General features: G+C 41.4%; 1 protein-coding gene across 1 annotated transcript in view; it reads left to right on the top strand.

Annotated features, from left to right (window-relative positions):
* Positions 1-21,466, top strand: part of LOC126470785 (uncharacterized) — a 742,455-nt gene that overhangs the window by 387,509 nt on the left and 333,480 nt on the right. The window contains exons 3-4 of the mRNA XM_050098794.1: positions 578-836; positions 17,916-18,035. Of these exons, the coding sequence (XP_049954751.1) occupies positions 578-836; positions 17,916-18,035 (379 nt within the window). The remainder of the gene's footprint in view (positions 1-577; positions 837-17,915; positions 18,036-21,466) is intronic.

The raw sequence follows: 21,466 nt of genomic DNA, 5'->3' as shown, positions 1-21,466 counted from the left end.
TTTCAGCAGGATAATGCACGACCGCATGTTGCAGGTCCTGTACGGGCCTTTCTGGATACAGAAATTGTTCGACTGCTGCCCTGGCCAGCACATTCTCCAGATTCCAGATCTCTCACCAATTGAAAACGTCTGGTCAATGGTGGCCGAGCAACTGGCTCGTCACAATACGCCAGTCACTACTCTTGATGAACTGTGGTATCGTGTTGAAGCTGCATGGGCTGCTTTACCTGTACACGCCATCCAAGCTCTGTTTGACTCAATGCCCAGGCGCATCAAGGCCGTTATTCGGCCAGAGGTGGTTGTTCTGGGTGCTGATTTCTCAGGATCTATGCACCCAAATTGCGTGAAAATGTAATCACATGTCAGTTCTAGTATAATATATTTGTCCAATGAATACCCGTTTATCATCTGCATTTCTTCTTGGTATAGAAATTTTAATGGCCAGTAGTGTACACTGCTGCTTTCTTTTTGGTAATTTTGGCACAGGATTCGTTGCACCAACATGTCGATAGTGAAGTAACTAGGATCATTTACGTGGCCACGAGTCTGACAGTAGCTTTTTTCTCTTTTTCCGCAGCCCCCTGAGAATGAGCTGCAGAAGATTGGGTGCAACAGGACGATGTCTGAACACCAGATGCGCGTGCAGCGCTCGCTGCAGAAGCTGCACGTGCCCGACTGGTATAAGAAGTCGACGGTGGCCAGCCGGCCCGAGGGCTTCTTGCTCAAGCGCGGCAGCACCAACTCGGCGCTGCACCACTGGCCCGGCCTCGGCTCCAAGACCACGTCGCTCTCCAGCCTCGGCTCGACCAGCCTAACCGCCTCGCGCTCGCCGACTAGTGAGTAGTCCCACAACTCCCTCGAGGCGGTCGTTTTGGTGCTAACTCTTGTCCACACGTTCTGTGGAGTTTTTCAGTCACAGGCAACTCCATCCAGTATGGAATGTCACTGAATAATTCAGTTTTAGTTAACAGCTGCTCACAACTTTATGCGTTGACCCGCGAAAAATCTAAGATACAGCAAACTCCAGATTATTCTAGTTAGTGCGGATTCAATACTACACGGACAACCTAAAAACAAAGATAATTCGGAGTAGACATGTTTTTTTAAATTATATATATTGAGGGCTCGTAGCGGCGATATACGTCTTTTGGAGACATTGTAAGTACTTAGTGCTTCATTGGTTTGCAAAAGTCCTGTTTCCGCTACAGTGACATTTTATAGCTGCGTGCAAATAATACGTGGTTTAGTTAACCTTTGTACAATTTTGGTAAACATTTTTGGAACAGTGATCAATAAAGTATTATATTTTAACTTAAGTTCAGACTTCATCACAACACTTACGTCTCAGTAACATAGGCGACCGGTTTCAGTTGACTTCGTAGCAGCTGAGGAGAGCTCCGCATACCATCCTCCAAGAAAGCCATGGGTCTGAAGATGGTTATATAAATATAACCGAAACCGGTCACCTATGTTATTGAGACATATGTGTTGTGATCAAGACTGAACTTTAGTTAAAATATAGTTAACCTTTGTTTCTGTTCTTACGTATAATTATTCATCATATTGGGTGATTAATGTTGTTGTCGACGAGATTTTTTGATTGGCTATGGTGTTCTTGTTCTGTTTACAACAAGTCACTAATACATAAAAACCCAGAGACTAATAAACCAAATCAAAATTGTAACCATATAAACTCGCAGGTGCTCTGTCAAATTAAGCTGTCAAAACTACAAAAACTTCTAAAAACAACAAGAAGACCATTGCCAACAAAATAATCTCGTCTAATCAACATTAAAGATCGAGATATTGCAGCATAGCTGTCGCAATCATATAAACACGCCACCTAGGACATAACAACTAAATCGTTAGACATTAAATCCATTGGCAATTGCGGATATGGACAACCATTATCTGTAGAATGGAATGACGACAATGAAAGTATGTGCCGGACCGGGTCTCGAACCCGGATTTCCGGCTTATCGCCTGCGATCACCTTACCATTTGGCTGGCTATCCGTGCTCGATTCACGGCAGACACAAACTTAACATACGTCGTCAACCATGCGTCTACAACATGTACTCGTACATCCATTATGTATATTCCCGCACAGTTGAGACATTTCGCTTCAAAGACACCTGCCCGTTGTCAGCAGATAAATACGATGTCGTATAAATCGTTAGACAGTGACAGCACCAATCGATGTTTTATGGACGTCAAAACAACTAGACGTAAGTACTATTGTATAATTACGCAACGTTGCCAATACTTACACATACGTATAGAAAAAAGATTAACTGAATCATGTATTATTCGCAGGCGGCTAGAAAATGGCACTGTAGCCGAAGTAGGCCTATCTCAAACCAGTGAAGCACTAAATACTTTAAATCTAGCAGCGATTTGGATTTGTCAACTTATAATGAACTATAGCTGTGATTTAAACTGGCGGTTTATGTAGGTATTGTATGTAACCCTCCCTCATAGCCGCTCGCTTTAGCACGGCACTTTCGGTATTCGGCTCCGACTCGGATATAGCCGGCGCATTAACGGCAAAGGCCGGTATGCCTGCCAGAGTGGATGTGGTTTTCAGGCGGTTTCCCACATCCCACTAGGTGAGTACCGTGCTGTACCCGCCTCAGTTACACAATTCGCAAACATTTCGAACATTCAAGTGGGGCTGGGGAAGAGGAGGGCGGGGGGAGATACGACGGCAGGAAGAGCCACTCTCTTACCACTAACATTGCCAAATCGCACACACCACACCATCCAAGTAATATTTAGGTGGACTTGGTTTCACAGTAAACTGTGTGTGGGGGATAGGGGGCGAGAAGCTAACTAAAATGAACATTATCTGAATGGATATCAAGACGCAATGCAATCACTATGACTCTGGCGTCTAGCTACACATGATTCAGAGGATAATGTTCCTGTATCACCTTCATCTGATGATGAGCCTGAAGCGGCTCGAAAATCGGTTAATGGTGCAATAAAGCGCATCAATTTCGGAAAAGCACCTTTTTTCATATCACACAGGGTGACAATTATTGAGCTATATGAAAAAAAAACGTAAATAAGTTTGAAACTACGGCGTGCGCACACTTTATTCAACATGTAAACGTCACTACGATATTCGTATTTAGGTTATGACATATTCCACACGTCTGCCATCATTTGCGATGATTGGCGCAAACGAATAGCGAAATCCTGCATGACACGCTGAAGTGTCGGAACCTCGATGCTGTCGATGGCCTCTGAAGAGCTGTTTACAGGTCAGCAATAGTTTTGGGGTTATTGATTTACTCCTTGTTTTAATGTAGCCCCACAAAAGGGAGTAGCATTTGTTCAGATCCGAAGAAAATGGCGGCCAATCGACGTCCATGCCAGAGGCCTCTGGGTACCCAGAGCCAGAATGCGGTCCCCAAAGTGCTCCCCCGGGACATCAAACACTCTCCTGCTTTGATGGAGTCGAGCTCCGTCTTGCATGAACCACATTTTGTCGAAATCAGGGTCACTTTGGCTAATGGGGACGAAATCATCTTTCAAAACCTTCACGTACCTTTCGGTAGTTATCGATTATTCCGTGTGTGGACGTTGGACACTACACAGTCACCCGTTGAGGGTGAAGAGGCTACTCGTTCGGGAAATGCGGATTCTCGGTCCCCTTAAAGCACCAATTTTGCTTATTGACGAACCCATCCGAATGAAACTGGGCTTCGTCTCTAAACCAAACAACAACGTGCATATTAATTACAATCAAGCCCCGCGGCCAACTGTGTAATTTGTTTGAACGTCCTAACGCAAACCGTTCAGAAGTTATGACGATCCTATTTCACGTAGTTCAATATTTTTATTGTCACCTTGCACGTATTACTAAGCGACAATCCAGAACCCGGTTCAGTTTAAGGTTGCCCATATAACGACTTTCAGGGGCAACATAAACTTTCTTTTCAATATTTTGCATACTCATTGTCAGAATTTAAAGATTTAAAACGCTGTCGTAATCAACTCATTAAGATGTATAATCTTATTATAAAAGTTTAACACAGTATGACAAGTATTACAGTTAGAAACTGTGTATTGGCTTTGAGGCAGCATAACTGACGATGCGCAAATTCCAGGACTTCATTCGTTCAGTATTTGAGAATGACGTATTTTAAAAAAAAAAAAAAAAAAAAAGGTTCAAGAGTGGGATTAAAACTGAAGGTGAAATGATACCAATGCCTACATTCGCTGACGACATTGCTATCCTCAATTAATGCGAAGAAGAATTACAGGATCTGTTGAATAGAATGAACAGTCTATGAGTCAGAATATGGATTGAGAGTAAGTAGAAGACGAAAGTAATGTGAAGAAGCAGAAATGCGAACAGCGAAAAACTTAACACCATAACTGGTGATCACGAAGTAGATGAAGTTAAGGAATTCTGCTACCTAGGCAGCAAAATAACCCATGACAGTCGGAGCAAGTAGGACATAAAAACAGACCAGCACTGGCAAAAAGGGCATTCCTGGCTAATAGAAGTCTACTAGTACCAAACATAGGTCTTCATTTAAGGAAGAAATTTCTGAGAATTTTCGTTTGGAACACAGCCTTGTATGGTAGTGAAACAGGGACAGTGGGAAAACCGGAACGACGGACAATCGAAGCATTAAAATGTGGTGCTACAAGAGAATTTTGAAAATTAGGTGGACTGATAAGGTAACGAATGAGGAGGTTCACTTCAGAATCGGCGAGGAAAGGAATATATGGAAAACTCTGAGAAGAAGGGACAAGATGATAGGACATCTTTTAAGACATCGGGGAATAATTTTCATGCTATTAGAGGGAGCTGTAGAGGGTAAAAACTGTAGAGGAAGACAAAGACTGGACTAATCCAGCAAATGATTGAGGACGTAAGGTTAACAGTGCTACTCTGAGATGACGAGGTTGGCACAGGAGAGAAATTTGCGGCAGGCCGCATCAAACCGGTGAAAAAGAAAAAAAAAAAGAGAAAGAGAGAGCACTTAGCGACTTCCAGCAAACTTTGAAATTATAAATTATTTTTAAACATTTGTGAAACTTTATCTCCCAGACAACAATCATAAATGATTAAAGAAACGAAGTTTATCTATTACTATATTTTTGCTGTTCATGCAAGAGTCAAACTTTAACATCAGACATGATGTTTTAATTGATTACTTCTTTACTACCGACTCTATTCGAAACAGTTTGCAGAGAGTATTCACGTATACCAATGAAGGTACCTGCAAAATTATAGTGGAGGAGATTAAACGTCATAGACAGTTAGATATCTTCAAAACTAGCTTCTGCTTAACATAGCACGCAGTAAAAGTTCAGTAGCAGGCATGACGATTTAATTTATTACTTCATTAATACTATTTCTATTTGGAACGTACTTTGCAGACAGTATCTTCATATATTGCTGAATGTACCTCTAAAATTATATTATCGTGCAACACATAGTTCAGAATATATGACGTCATTAGCACTGGAATGCGTGAAAAGATTGATTTTGCTTAAAACAGAATTTAAACTACCCACTGTTTCCTAGAGAGAGCAGTTAGCGACTTCTAACAAACTTTGCGAAACTTTTTCTCGCTTATATTCTTAATGTCAAATATTTAACACATTAACTCTTTTGCAATCAAACGTTTGAAGCTGCTTTATACATGGGATCGATGCTTTATATAATCGGGGGTTTACTGGTACCTACATAAACCGCCGTTACATGTTTCTACATGAAATTACCATTTACTGTAGCTACACATGATACCTGCCACATACGAAAGTCAACAGCACTACTTACGGCTACTTGTTACTCGCCGGAAACATAGGGGCGGAAATTATCTGTGTTTAGCTCCTAGTGAAAAGGCTAAACACATACATAGGTATGATACCGGCCGTAAAAATGTTAAAAGGATGGAGTTCCTGCATTGACCTGAAGATAAAATGGGAAACAACAGAAAAATTTTTCAGGGATTTCCGAAGATGAGACAGGCGTCTTCCAGCGGTAAAACACAATTCAGTTGCATAACAGTGTAACGTAAACGAAAATATTCTTTCTAAGTATAGCGGAACATTTCAGGGTTCGTTTCACTATTTTTTTCTTCAAAAATCATCCATCTGTGTACGAATAATCGATAACTATGATTAGCTGAACCCAGATAATCAGAAGTTTGCTGTACTTACATCAAAGAAGGGACTTTGAAATTTGTGTTATCAGCCATCACAAGTACAGAAAAAAATTTAAAAAAACTTCACTTTAAAAATCAATTGTTTAAGCTGCACGGACGTGCTCAGTGGGCTAAAAAGTAACAATATGTAATGAAAACCAGTTTCTAGTAGCAGAAATAATATATTTTTTCAAAATCTTACCATTTCGGCTAAGCGCTGTCCAGACGTAATGATTGAAAGCAGTCGCATACGATTAACGACGGCGGTTTAAACGTCTCTTTCAATGTTTCTAGTCAAATCACTTTATTTAAATGAAAAAAAATCTTTTCAATTCAAACAAGAACCTTAAGTGTCCTTGAGAATAATGACGGGAAAAAAATCGAATCTATGATTTGGCAAACTTTGCAGTGTAACAACAGCAGTATTCGGAGTACATTCTTTCCTAACAGTATTATAATGGCTGATGCATTTAAACAGAATACACAAAAAGTTGCACCACCTATGCTCTGAAACAGTAGCTTAGATGTTCTAAAACAAATGCTAACTTCAGTAAAGCATATTTTGTAGAGTTACATTGCATATTTAACATGACAATAGTTCGAAAACAATTCCAGCTTTCACAGTTTGTCAAAGAAGCCACATTACCAGATTTTTTTATTTTTACGGTCGCGTCCGTCAACATCAAACTTGTGAGAGATCCAATAGCACACTTCTAGAACTGATATTTTAATTGCTGGTGAAATTATGTGTATACTCCCCCATCCCAAGAATTACGTGGAAAATTTAACACCAAAGCGTCCTCTGACGTGGTATTATGGGTAAACGTTTACAGGCCACATTTATAAGGCTATATGGTGTGCATTTATTCGGACTTACGAATGACTTTTCCGTGAAATTCAAATTTCGAACCTGTTCAGTACAGGAACTTGATCAGTCGATGACTGAAAAGTTTAGTGGAAACACAGCATATCGAGTAAATTTTTTTGAACAGAAGATTAAATTCTGAAGGAAGTCTTACAGCGAAATGAAATACAGCAAAACAGAAGAATTTTTCTGTCCCATGTAGATAGATGCCCGTACAGTGGATGGCTCAGTGGATAATGGCTGGTAACTGGCACTTACATCGCAAGCGTGCATATTGAACGAGTAAAGCTGTAAGATAGCACTAGGCTACTTGAGCAGAAGTTTCATCAAATCAAAATATCAGATAATTTATTGGGTTACAGTGCAAGCAGGAACGGCAGAAGATCATTTCTGGAAATAAATTCAGGAAACACTGAAGTTGTATTACTAGCTGATGCCAATGAAGACATTCAGCAAAAGGTGGGAAATAATGGAAGGCAACGGAATAGAAACGCAAGGAAATTGGAGAAAATAAATGGCAGAGACATTCGTTGAAGGGAAAAATTAAGGACTCAAAACGGAGATTAATACATGTAAATGTTGCGATAAAATACAGGGTACTGAAATAAATTGTTGGAATTCCGTCAAAAGTCGCATTAAGAAGTATCCTTTATTTATTATTAGTGGCTAGATTCGGACATTACATCCATTTTCAAACCATCCGTCTCCGTAAGTAATTAAAATACAGACAAATACGCATGCTTGGAAATAGACACAACAGACAACACTATCTGTTTAACTGTCTGGATTGCTATTCTAGATTGTCTGTTGTGGCTATCTCCAGGCATTCGTATTTGACTGTATTTTAATTATTTAAGAAGACGGAAATCAGTCATCACTAACAAATAAAGGACAATATTCATTGGAGGGCAGCGTGGAGGGAAAAAAATCGTAGAGGGAGACCAAGAGATGAATACACTAAGCAGATTCAGAAGGATGTAGGCTGAAGTAGGTACTGGAAGATGAAGAAGCTTGCATAGGACAGAGGAGCATGGAGAGCTGCATCAAACCAGTCTCAGGACTGAAGACCACAACAACAACAACAATTCTTAATGCGACTTTTGGACGGAATTCCAATCATTCATTTCAATAAAGAACAAGTTGATGACCTATTTCATCTGCAGCATACTGAAAGTCCGTGAAGAAAAGTAGCATTAGTTGAAATAAAAACTGATGGACCGGGAGAATGGAAATGGTAGAGAAAGTAATGAATTAACTCCAACCGAAGATGATATAACCTTCAAAGAAGATATCCTGCTAGCTTATTTTCGATCCCCCGGAGTGTGGGCGTAATGTGAGGAGTATGTGCTATCACCAGCAAAGTTCCACTTATTCTGCTACGATGTAACGTGCTTTACTTTACCTGTATGCAGTGTCTGGTGCCGATAATAATTTTCAGACGGAGTTCTAACATCTTTTCTGCTTTTTGTTAACGTCATTTAACAATGGGTACCCAACTTTCAGTAGTCTCACTTTCATGTTATTTACACTTCTGGTTCATACGGACTGACAGACTCAAAGGATCGGTCATGAAATGAGTAAATGTATAATAGCATCGTTCATTGTAACAACGTTCTTAAGATGTTACGAAAGTCTTCCATGAAGATGTTATGACTCTCCATAAACGAAAGTTTATATGTCTGTGTATATAAACAGCATTCCATCTCTATGTCTGAGTGCATAGTAACGCTCATAAAGATCCTTAACTGCGGGTATTCTGAAAGGAAGCACATGAAGGAAGTTTTGTCTCAAGCAATAATTTGTGTCTGCATTCTTTTTGTGCGATGTTATCTGCCCTACGAGAACGGTTTACGAAGTGACCGATAAGTAAACCTACAAGAATAGCACAAAAAAATAAACAGACGGGCCGTCGGAAACGAGGAGGCACAGAAGGCTCGATCGAAACATTTAACGGCGCCGCTAAGAGTGAACGTGCTTCCCGTGCGATATACCATGCTTCCCAACGCACACCTGCTTTTTGCCTACGCTGTATGCTTCAGAAGCAGAATTAGCCGAAATATACTATTAACAGGCTTAGAGTACTCATTAAAAGATAACATACCTTTCTTCTTAGTTTGGTGGCAACTTACAATATTCTAGCAATAAAACGCTTAGACCCGGCTGGTCAATCCTACCACCACAAAATTGCTCAATTTCTTTTGATCGGTAGATGTGTTTTTTGTACGAAAGATTATATGTGAAGACTCCTTTGGTCGCGTTCTCTTCAGTACACCTACTGCTTCCGTTTGCGAACGTTTAGGAGGGTCACTGCTGGAATTTTTGTTCTGTGTGGGTTCACACCGTGCATGATGCTCACCCACATACGCCTTGCAGAACCACTGCTTGCGCTCTGGTGGCTTCTTGTTTCTTATTTCTTTCCTTTTCCTCCTCTTCCCTGCCATGTATTGTCATTGTGTACCCTCGCTGGCCATGTAAATGTAGTTCCCAGTATCATCGAACAGCTATGAAACAATTATTTCTTAATGTTGACACCCTTGATTGGTTATCTGCAGCTTTAAACAAATTAATTACTGGGTCACCGTCTCTGAAGGCCTCGATGTCAACGGGACGTCAAGCATCGATTTTCCGCCCTTCCTATTTCTTTTACTTAAGTGTTTTTATGTGCGTTAAGGCCCAGCCGGGTAGACGTGCTTATAAACAAGCACACTTCTGCGATGCGGGGAGGCGTGCCGAGCTAGGTTCGAATCCGCCCGGCGGATTAACGAGTATCAGTGTGCCGGCCAGCCCGGATGTGGTTTTTAGATGGTTTCTCACATCCCAAAAGGTGAATACCGGGCTGGTACCCACGATCCACGTCAGATAGAGGCTACGCAAATATCTAGACAACTATCTGTCACTTGCACATAGAGTTTCTTTAGGGGAAGACAGAAGATGCAGTATACTGATTCCGTCATCGGTAGGGGTGGGGTTGAGGGGGGGGGGGGGGACAGGAGAGCGATGACATAAGATGTTTCCCGCCTTAAACCATTATTATCAGCAGCAGCTGCAAATCTAGTAACTGTATTTCAATACACCGAGGTGACAGAAGTCACGGTAAAGCGATATGCACGTATACAGATGGCAGTAGTATCGCTTACACAAGACCACTGCATTGGCGAAGCTGTCATTTGTACTCAGGTGATTCATGTGAAAAGCTTACGACGTGAGTGTAGCCGCACGACGGGAATTAACAGATTTTGAACGCAGAATGGTAGTTGCAGTTAGACGCATGGGACACTGCATTTCGAAAATCGTTAGGGAATTCAATATTCCGAAACCCACAGTGTCAAGAGTGTGCCAAGAATACCAAATTTCGGGGAATGCAGTGGCCGACGGCCATCACTTAACGTTCGAGGGCAGCTGTGTTTGCGTAGAGTTGTCGGTGCTAACAGACAAACCACACCACGTGAAATAACCGCAGAAATCAATCTGGGAGGTACGACGAACGTAGCCGTTAGGACAGTGCGGCAAAATATGGCATTAGTGGGCTATGGCAGCAGACGACCGAAGCTCGTGCCTTTGCTAACAGCCGGCCGAGGTGGCCGAGCGGTTCTAGGCGCTTCAGTCTGGAACCGCGGGACCGCTACGGTCGCAGGTTCGAATCCTGCCTCGGGCATGGATGTGTGTGATGTCCTTAGGTTAGTTAGGTTTAAGTAGTTCTAAGTTCTAGGGGACTGATGACCTCAGATGTTAAGTCCCATAGTGCTCAGAGCCACTTTGAACTTTACTAACAGCACGACATCGCCCGCAGCGCCTCTCCTGGGCTCATAACCATATCGGTTGGACCTTAGACGAATGGAAAACCGTGGCATGGTCACATGAGTCCAGATTTCAGTTCGTAAGAGTTGATGGTAGAGTTCAAGTGTGGCCCACATCCCACAAAGCCATGGATCCAAGTTGTCAACAGGCACTGTGCAAGCTGGTGGTGTCTCCATAGTGGTGTAGACTGTGGTTACTTGGAGTTGACTGGGTGTTCTGGTCCAATTGAACCGATCATTGACTGAAAATGGTAATTTTCAGCTCCTTGGAAAGCATTTGCAGTCATTCATGGACTTCATGTTCCCAAAAAACGATAGAATTTTTATGAATGACGATGCGGCATGTCATTGGGCCACAATTGTTCGCGATTGGTTTGAAGAACATTCTGGACAGTTCGAGCTAATGATTTGGCCACCCATCGAACATTTATGGGACACAATCGAGAGGTCAGTTCCTGCACAAAATCCTACATCGATAACACTTCACAATTATGGACGGCTATAGAGGCAAGATGCTCAATACTTCTTCAGGAGACTTCCAACGACTTGTTGAGTCTATGCCACGTCGCGTTGTTGCACTATGTCTGCTAAAAGGAGGTCCGACACTGTATTAGGAGGTCTCCCATGACTTTTGTCACCTCAGTGTAATTATACGCGGTGAGATGTCACTAAGAGAAGTACCGAACGATTACGTAGAGTAGAGAAAATGCTGACGCCTATGTTGCCAATGCTTTTATACAGTAAAATCGTTCGACTACCGCTCTACAAATGAAAACAATGTGCACCTCTTAAGAAAGAAAGATGAAGATTAGATACATACAGTTATCTCCAGTTCCAGAGTGACCCCTGAATGACAAACGTATTTGACTCATTAGCATAGTATTATAAAGTTCCGTTTTTCGTCTGTGTGTCAAGTTGAGTAGCATCCCAAACTCTAGAACGCGTAATCTGACTAATTTAGCTCAAACCCCTTATTCGGTTGCATGATACTAAATATAAAAACTTGTGTTGCCACCCGCCGCTGCACGGTGGCTCTCAGTAAACACCGTTACGGAACGTGCTGACAAAGTGTGTTACAAACAATTGCCGTTGATGCGTCGACAGCTCAGACTGTGAGTCAAAAAGCTTCTTTTGCAACTAGAGTGAAGCATATTCTGTTAGTAATGTCAGGAAGTATTTTTATCTGGAGAGAAGTGACTACCTGAATTATGGATTTAAGTACCAAACTGTCTAACGATAAAATGTAAGAAAAACAGCACTGTATTTGATGCGACAGCTACCAGAATGTATGATAAATTCTCAAAAAGTCATTTTAATTGTAATACATTTTATTTAATGGGATTCGCAACAAATAAGTCGTAATACTATATCTGACGAATTTCACAATAATTTGTCATTCCTTTCTACAATTCCTATACTTCAGATGCTATTCTGCGCGTCTTTCTACCGCTGTGACTCGTGAACCAGTAAGATCCTAAACATAATCCTTAACGTTAGACTGCAAGTAGCTGTATGTCTAAGTTTGAAGAGCTGCGTTCTCCGAAATCACAGTTCAGAACATTTTACTGTCGCCGTTGTTGCTTCTTATCTATCAGACAAACGCTACTCGGCTACTGTCAGCCATTAGTGCCAATCGTAAGACCAGACTGCATTCAACAGGTCTTGTAGTTATATTCCATTCAGGTACACTAATATGTCTACAGATGATTGCAGATAGTCTGTTTAATAAAGATCAAGTGGTACCGCAACAAATGACTGGCAAGTGTTAATGTGCTGATGATATCAGGTATTTTTTGACAGACTGGATATGATGTTGGGAACCCAAATTATGTCGGGTGCAGTAGGGATACTTTGTGATTGCTCGCCACTGACTTAAGTCAAGCGACTTGGTGCAATGGGCGACAAATTGATGATCTTGGGCAGGTTCAAAAACCAATCCTTCATCCCGATTTACTATATCAGTGATTCCGGCGAATGCCAGACTAGATCCTTTAACAAGATCACAGCTGACTCCCCCCAGTATCCCTTTCTGATTGAGGTGATATGACTTCAATCATGTCTTGGTCGACATGACTTTCATATTTCATTCTCATTGTGCGTTCTTATCTATAAGACAAATTAGATACGTAACCCGGTCGTCATGAAGGACTAACAGTGCTCGTGTCGTATGTTATTTGTGGTACCACTGGTGCTTACATCTACACCCGTACTCGGCAAGCTATCTTGTAGTGTGTGGCGGAGGGTGCTTTGTGTACCAGTATCACTTCCCCATTTCCCCACTTTCCTGTTCAAGCCACGAATGGTTATGAAAGTAAAAATAGGGGACGACATGAAACCCAGCTACTTCTCACACAGAGCAGAAAGAGTGACACTGCCTAATGATGAAATGAATGAAAAAGAACGCTACACTTGAGCAGAAACTACCAGAATCCCTGATAAATTCTCAAGAAATCTCAAAATTCCAAAAATACTGGGAGCAATCGGCTGTGATCTAGTTAAAGAATCGAGTCTGGCATTCGCCGCAATGATTCAGATGGATCACGGAAATGCTAAACCGGGTTGTCGAATGGGTTTTGTACCTTAACAGGATCAACCTCCATAAGACTCTTGATACGAGTGGAACAAACTTAACATCAACGAACAGTTTGGTGATCGAAAACCCCGGGGCAACGCAACTCGTATTGGTACTCGAATCCGGGAATAAGAATTTCTTTATGTGTTAGAATCAAAACCAGAAATTCAGGGTCCAACACTACCACGCCACATCTACCTAACAAACTCGGCCACAAAGGTGAGAAATTATGCAGAAATTGAAACAAGAAGTAGTTCTGCATTGTAGACAACGCGTTACATTTCTTCAGTAAACTTCATAAATGCAAATCACATGATACCGGAGTGTGACTTCTCCAATAACGTGTCTCTAACTACAACAGATCTCTAAAACAGACTTAGTGTTTGGTTTTGTGTTAGAATATTTCTCACGAAAGTAAGTTATAATTTTGTTTTTAGCGTGTATGGCTTCATTTATTTTCTGAGTCAGCTACCTCTTAGGGTGATAATCGGTGGAGTACATTACAGAAGACGAGGTCATGGGAAAATAGTCTCCAGGAACAAAGTTTCCTTTCGGATGTTTAGGTCAGTATTCATAAATTTATTTGTTTTTAATTTACAAAATATTAAGAATTGTGATTATAGGTACTGCAATAGAACAAAGAAAAACCATTACGAGCAACTGTTTTTAACCACATCAGGTTTCTGCTATAAATATTTTGCACGTTCTCACTAATGAAGTTGTTACATTACTATTACTTTATTTATAATTATTTCTGTCGTTATTTTCCTGCTGTTGGAAGACGATCTGAGATTTTATTTCACTTTTCAACACAAATCAAAGTAGCAGAAATTCCATATGAAAACTGTAAAAGCTCGGGGAAGCAATGATAAGAAGTTAATGCTGTTTGCACATATATACAACTCTTTCACTGTCATAACAACTTACCATAACATCAGACACACCTCAAATGACTATATAAACGCGGAAAAGGTTCTAGAAAACACTTCTGTCGAATTCAGACCATCGATCTTAGAACCCTAAAGCGTAGACTGACATATCATAAATGTGAATCGCTTCAAATATAATAGTAAATGATTATACATCAGCACCGAGTCTCAGAAAACCAGAACCTATTGAGAAATATACCATGAACAGCTGGATATGTGATACATCCCTAGTAGAACATTGCACTCTTAAGTAGTTGTGACATGGACCCAAAAGGCGCCAGAAGAGTTTGCAAACTACGCTAATTCAAAGACATTTGTTGGAACGGAGATCAAAATGTGTTCTGTCCTCTCTACTGCAGTTCAGATCTTCTCTGCGTGTCTGAATTCTCCTGACATTAGGCGGCTAGGTTAACTTTCTAATGTCGGTACTTCGTGACACTCTCTTAACAAAGGTACCCGTGTCAGATCGTGGTTTCTGCAGCCTACGTAAATGCGGTCTGTGGGTGGTGTGATCACTCTTGTATGTTTTTGAAGTATTGAACTAGCGATTGCTCCCATGCATTGTGGCCCTTGAATTCTTTTTTATACTCTGAGATTGTCCACAGTGACCCCAAACCCTTGTCATGTAGATCGTAATGATATCATCAGAGTCCAAGAACTCGCGGTACATCCTTTGCGTGGTGGTCGGTAAAAAACCTAGCGTCTACGAAACCTCAGAGATGGTGTGCTCCTTTCATCTGGCCACAATGACAGAGCCGCTAATAAATCTGCTGATATCCTGTGTCATGTTCAACCTGGTCAGAAAGACAGTGTTCCCGAAAAACAGGAACACTGAATCTCCAAAGAGCACCAAACTTTAATTCAGTTGCAGATTAATACAACAGGGAATGTAACGGGTATAAGTACAAATACTTTTATGAGTGGTACCTGAATATATACACACAGCAGTGTGTTATTTGTTTTTCCCTGTGTTGAACAGTCTTTCCACAAACTAAAGACCTGATCTTTTCTGGACGGTCGTAACTGCACCACTAAGTGGGCTACACCAGTCAGTATAGCTTATTGTTCTGTATCCAAACTTCCACACTGCAGCACCTGACCAGATGGCCAGGGGAAAATAAGAATTAATGCTTGCACTTGCTACATATACTTACAAGGGAACCTCCACATCGCACCCCCCTCAGATTTAGTTATAAGTTGGCACAATGGATAGGCCTTGAAAAACTGAACACAGATCAATCGAGAAAACAGGAAGAAGTTGTGTGGAACTGTGAAAAAATAAGTAAAATATACAATTTGAGTAGTCCATATGCAAGATAGGCAACATCAAGGATAGTTTGAGTTCAAGAGCGCCGTCTTTCGTCTCAGGAGCACAGTGGTCCCGTGGTTAGCGTGAGCAGCTGCGGAACAAGGGGTCCTTGGTTCAAGTCCTACCTCCAGTGGAAAGTTTAATATTTTATTTTCAGTTTATGTGACAAACTCTTATGTTTTCATCACTTTTTTGGGAGTGATTATCACATCCACAAGAAAACCTAAATCGGGCAAGGTAGATGAATCTTTTTACCCATTTGCCAAGTGTACAAGTTAGGTTGGTCGACAACATATTCCTGTCATGTGACGCACATGCCTTCATCAGTGTCGTATAGAATATATCAGACGTGTTTTCCTGTGGAGGAATCGGTTGACCTATGACCTTGCGATCAAATGTTTTCGGTTCCCATTGGAGACGCACGTCCTTTCGTCTACTAATCGCACGGTTTTGCGGTACGGTCGCAAAACACAGACACTAAACTTATTACAGTGAACAGAGATTTCAATGAACGAACGGACAGATCATAACTTTGCGAAAATAAGAAATTAAAATTTGAACTCGAGAGCGGACTTCAACCGTTGACCCATCGTTCCGCAGCTGCTCACGCTAACCACGGGACCACGGCGCTCTTGAACTCAAACTCTCCTAGATGTTGCCTATCTTGCGCATAGACAACTCAGTTTGTATATTTTGCTTATTTTTTCATAGTTCCATACAACTTCTTCCTGTTTTCTCGATTAATTTGTGTTCAGTTTTTCAAGGCCTATCCACTGTGCCAACTTATAACTAAATCTGAGGGGGGTGCCATGGGGAGGTTCCCTTGTTAGAGATACTAAGCAACCTAAAAACATACGACTTGTAATGACTGTAATTATTAGTCTGCATATGACGTAAATACTGTTGTAATGTTTTTCAGTACACCGTCCTCAGTAACCAATAGAAATATCTGCACTTATACCCATTACACCACATGTATAGTCGTGCACTTGACTCCTTGCACAGTGACAATTGTTTACATGTACTGTACATGACTTTATTTATAAAAATCACTGTTCACCCAGGAGGCGTAAAATCTGGTTAAAAACTTTAGGTTTTAGAAAGAAAGCAACAGGCCGAAACCAGCAGTTTCTTTAACTTAAACAGTACATGTACTTGTTATTATGCTACCAATCTCTTGCCATTATGACAGTTTTCTGCTTGTTAACACTGACAACAAGGAAACCGACTTGTAAAATCATAGCCAAGACCTGTTGTATAGTACTGCGAACAAATCCTCGTATAGAATAAGAGAGCTAGGAAACAAAAAATTGCCTGTAAAAACTCACAGTTACTGAAGGCATAGCAAAGTGGTACGACATGCACTGAAGTAAACTACAGGGACAAAATTTCCAGGAGGACAATCAATTGAACTGTTTAAATAAATAGGAAATAAAATTACCTGATTAGTAATAACACTGCATCAGTAAGCAAGATGCACTCATGCAGATTCTCTAAGCAATCAGATATACATTAATCACGAATCGGAAATCTGAGAAGGCGGTCAAAGTCATCGAATAATTTTACTGGTACTAAGGCCAGAAAAATTCTGCTAAAAGCTATACTGTGGAGATTAAAGTCGCGTATTGACTGATAGCTAAATTTTAACTGGGTAATATATAGCCTACATGAATTATAACACGTGGGGAGACATTTCGAGAACCATTATTATATGACGATAGATTATTTGTAAGGGGGATAGAAATCATATACGGCATAAAATATTGTATAGTTTTTTGAATATTTACCTGCTTCAGTGATTGCAGTATGTTCCTCTCTTTTTTCTTTCTCATCGGTGTGTATCTTGGGGCATGTCCTATTTTGCTAACGAAAACTTACACCGCCTGCCTCGTTTGCACATTGTTGTTTGCCAAGTTTGAGTGACTGCTAAAGATACCTCTGTCGGACTAAGCCACCACGTTTACCTGGTAAGCGGACACTGCATATGCGCCCCCACGCGCATGCCAAGCCCCGCACCAATCCCTATCCAGCTCCTAACCACATACGTGAACTCACATAGCACGGCAGCTGGCAGCAACCTGGCTGTCAGCTGACAGGTAAAGCTGTTATGCACGTCTTATGAACATGGCGGGGACGGAATCAAAATTTCGCAGTCTTTCGGTAGCGCGTCCCCAGAGTGCAGGAAGGCACTACTTGGGAGACTCTCGGGTCTAGGCGTACAACATGTACGCTTCCAAACTAATCATTGACTGACTTTTGATTTTCATATACAGGGAAGCACTGCTGGAACCGACCGGCTAACTCCCCTCATCAAAGCATCCAGACACATCGTCAAAGACAGACTCCGGCTTTCGAAGAGCTTAAACAACCCAGCGACAGTCAACAGTTCAGAGGTGAGAAATTTATCCTCTGGTTCAACTATGAAGCAGCCAGAGGCTCTGCCTAACAGGATCTGGTGATTTGTACAGGACGTACTCTGGTACATGCCTGCCAAGGATATGGAATTTAATTATCTATTTAAGCACACTTTGTTGATTTGTGTAATGCATTATTATTACATCACAAAATGCTAAACTTGACACGCCACTTTTTTGACTCTATTACTATCATTAAGTTTCCATGGCCAACACAAGTGTGTGTTTTAAGTGCACAGGCTTTTTCAACAGCGAGATATATGAATCGTCAAGCTGGTATAGAGACAGGTGGATTGAACTGTTCTCAAGACCTTGGTTCATCGCCGGATGTTACTGCCAAAATGCGAAGTGAACCCCCCTATTCAAGGAAAAATCCAAAACCGAGAATTCCTCTCATGTAGGTGGAGAGGCAGTAGTTGAGAGTTCTTCTGCTAGGTGCCACTCACACATACATTGCTTTTAATTATTGAACCAACCATCATCCGCAGAGATATGTCACTAAAGTCATTGTGCCTTATTCCGTAAACATTGTTTCGAGTATTCTGCCATTTACTTTAGTCGCGTACACGACAGAAAAGCATTCCAACATCAAGGTTGGTTTCCTGTTGGGGGAATCAGCTGCGGAAACCACCTGAATAGGACTCACAAACCAAGCAACAATGGGGACAGATGAAGACTACTTCATCAGAAAGACCGAAGATAGGAGAACCAATGTGAAAAAAAATGTCTCTCCGTCTTTTCAGAATGAAGAGGATAATTTTCCTGAAGTTATTCCCACACTACCGAAGTTAACCAATATTAAGAACTTCGAGGGCTAAAGCAATTACGCGAGACACTGCGGGAAACACGGACTGTAATGTGGCTCCACCAACACGACACGTCATATGGTCGTACAGCGCCCAGTGGCAGGAGATTTTTTTTCCCAAACATAAAATAAAAATGAATTCACACACACACCCTTCTCAACACACCTTTCTCCTGTGTCAGCAACAGAAATCGCTGGAGTCATTACGACTCGTAAATTTGAATTATTTTAAAAATTATTTATTTCAAAGAATGAAACACTGGCGCAAGTGTCCAGTGAACAAATATTTGAAGGTGATGTAATTTTGTAAATTTCTGTTAAATTCCCTATTTGTAAGTGAATAATTCGATCTACTTTTTTGTTTTCTCCTCTATTCATTTAACAATTGTAAAGGATAGCACAGGGCAACAGCATTTCCATTAATTTATAGAGTTATACAATAAAGTAAATGGTTGTGTGAGATGAAGACATTTGTTGCCTACAACTAGCAGAGCCAAATCAGCTGGCTGTAGCCCATCAGTAAAATCATTAAAATGTACACAGCTCTAACAGCATGCAGTGAATATGATTTGTCAGAACAGTGCAATACAGATACGTAGGAGAGAATGCCAGTTGTTCTCCGACTAAAAGTGGTAGCAATGTTGCCACTAACTTACACATGAAGTTGTGCTCTTTTGTACATTCCCCATTTCACTAGAGGGAAGTCAGCAATAGTTTCCACGTTTGATCAGTAAACCATGGGTTCAATACGATGAGCTAATTTAGAATAATAAAAGGCGTGCTGAAATCTTTACGTGTACTCTAAATACAGCAATTAGCAAAACAGTTTTTTTTCGGCATCTGATATATTCCATAGTTTTGATTAAATAAAATAATGCTTGTAGATTAGTAATAATTCTTCGTGTTAAGTATTTACTGGGTTTGGTCGCCCCCTTAGCTGAGTGGTAAGCGCGTCTTACTGCTTTGCAGCGGGCCCATGGTCGATTCCCGGTCGGACTAGACACTTTCTGCGCTCGGCAATGGGATGTTTGTTGTCCTCTTCATCATTTCATCGTCATCGATACGCGAGTCGCCCAATATGGCGTCAGCTGAAAACACTTGCAACTCGTCGGCCGATCTTCCCTAGGTGGGAACTCCCTGCCATCAACGTCATACGATCATTTCATTTTCATTACTAGATTTTATGTTGTCATTCGTTCTTCAAGCAAAGGAAGAACTTTTGCTTGGCCTGTGCACTAAGCGCAACCTAGTACACACAGAAATACACCATATTTTAAGGAACAAATGGAAAGAACGTAACGGGCATACAAACTTCAGATGAAACCAAAAAAGTCAAATAATAACTTTCATAGAAACCTTTGTTTAACGGAACCGCTCTCCTAAGACGTCACTATAAAACAGAAATCAAAGGCTACAATCAAGCGCTCTTAAGAAACACGATCACGCAGACAGCAATACGAGCTACATATCGGCGTTATTCACTGCTGATAATCTCAGTACTCGCCACATTGCTACCTTCCTTCACAAAGTTTCAGAGCAAGTTCACAAAACATCGTCCGCCTTATTTCCAGGACTGTTACAGGTAGTCCGCTGGAATAACACATCCCGGATAAGTTCGATTGTTGACATCAGAGGTGAGCCTGCACGAACGTCGCTTTTTTTTCCTTCTGCCAAGAAGGCTTACATCAGTCGTCGACACATGTAACTGGGTATTGTACTGCAGAATTAAGACGTAGATGCAGCACATATAGCTCTAAAATCTTCAGAATGCGGTGCCCACGGTCATTGCAGAGGAATGTGGCAAGAAATAAGAGGCATCACTGCAGAACTGAATGTTGCACTCGCGAACCGTGTCAGCACCAAAACGACACGAAGGGAACTTCATGAGATCGGAATTGTAGGGCGAGCTGGAAATCCAAAACCACTCATCAGCGATGCAAGTGCCCGTAACAGGAAAACGTGGTGCCGAAGCCATAAAGCCTGACTATGGAGCAATGGAAGGAAGTCATTTGGTCCGATGGGTCTTGTATCACACTGTTTGCAACTTCTGGCCGAATTTACGTCCCAAGAGTGAAACATGGTGGCGGTTCGATGATGATTTGGGCAGCCATTTGTGGTATTCATGGGCCTCATGGTTACTCTGTAGGGCCGCATTTTACTGCTATGGATTATGTGACCATTCTGGCTGATCAGGTCCATCCCATTGATTACAATATTTGTTCCCCAGTGGTGATACTGTCTTCGAAGACGACAGGGCCCCCGTTTGCACAGCCCACGTCGTCCAGGACGGGTTTTATAAGCACGAGGATGAATTGTGGCATCTCCCTGACCACCACAGTCATCAGATCTCAATATTATTGAGCCCTTGTGGTCTATTTTGGAGAGAATCTACGAATATTAACGTGCTGGGGTACAGTGCGATATAGCGGCTTTCGTATCTATTAACGATGGTACAGTTAATTCGTTTCTAGACGGACGTAATAAAGACAGTGGAAAAATCCTTACCGTAAATGTCGGGAATAGCTATCGGATGCTTGAATGCTCGCTTATATTATTATATATTACTAACAGATAGTTTTCCAGACGCGACTGTGCTGTACCGAAC

Source organism: Schistocerca serialis, chromosome 3, assembly GCF_023864345.2.
Source record: "Schistocerca serialis cubense isolate TAMUIC-IGC-003099 chromosome 3, iqSchSeri2.2, whole genome shotgun sequence".
NCBI lineage: Eukaryota > Metazoa > Arthropoda > Insecta > Orthoptera > Acrididae > Schistocerca > Schistocerca serialis.
Note: the sequence above shows the minus strand (reverse complement) of the source record. Positions and strands in the feature narration are given on the sequence as shown.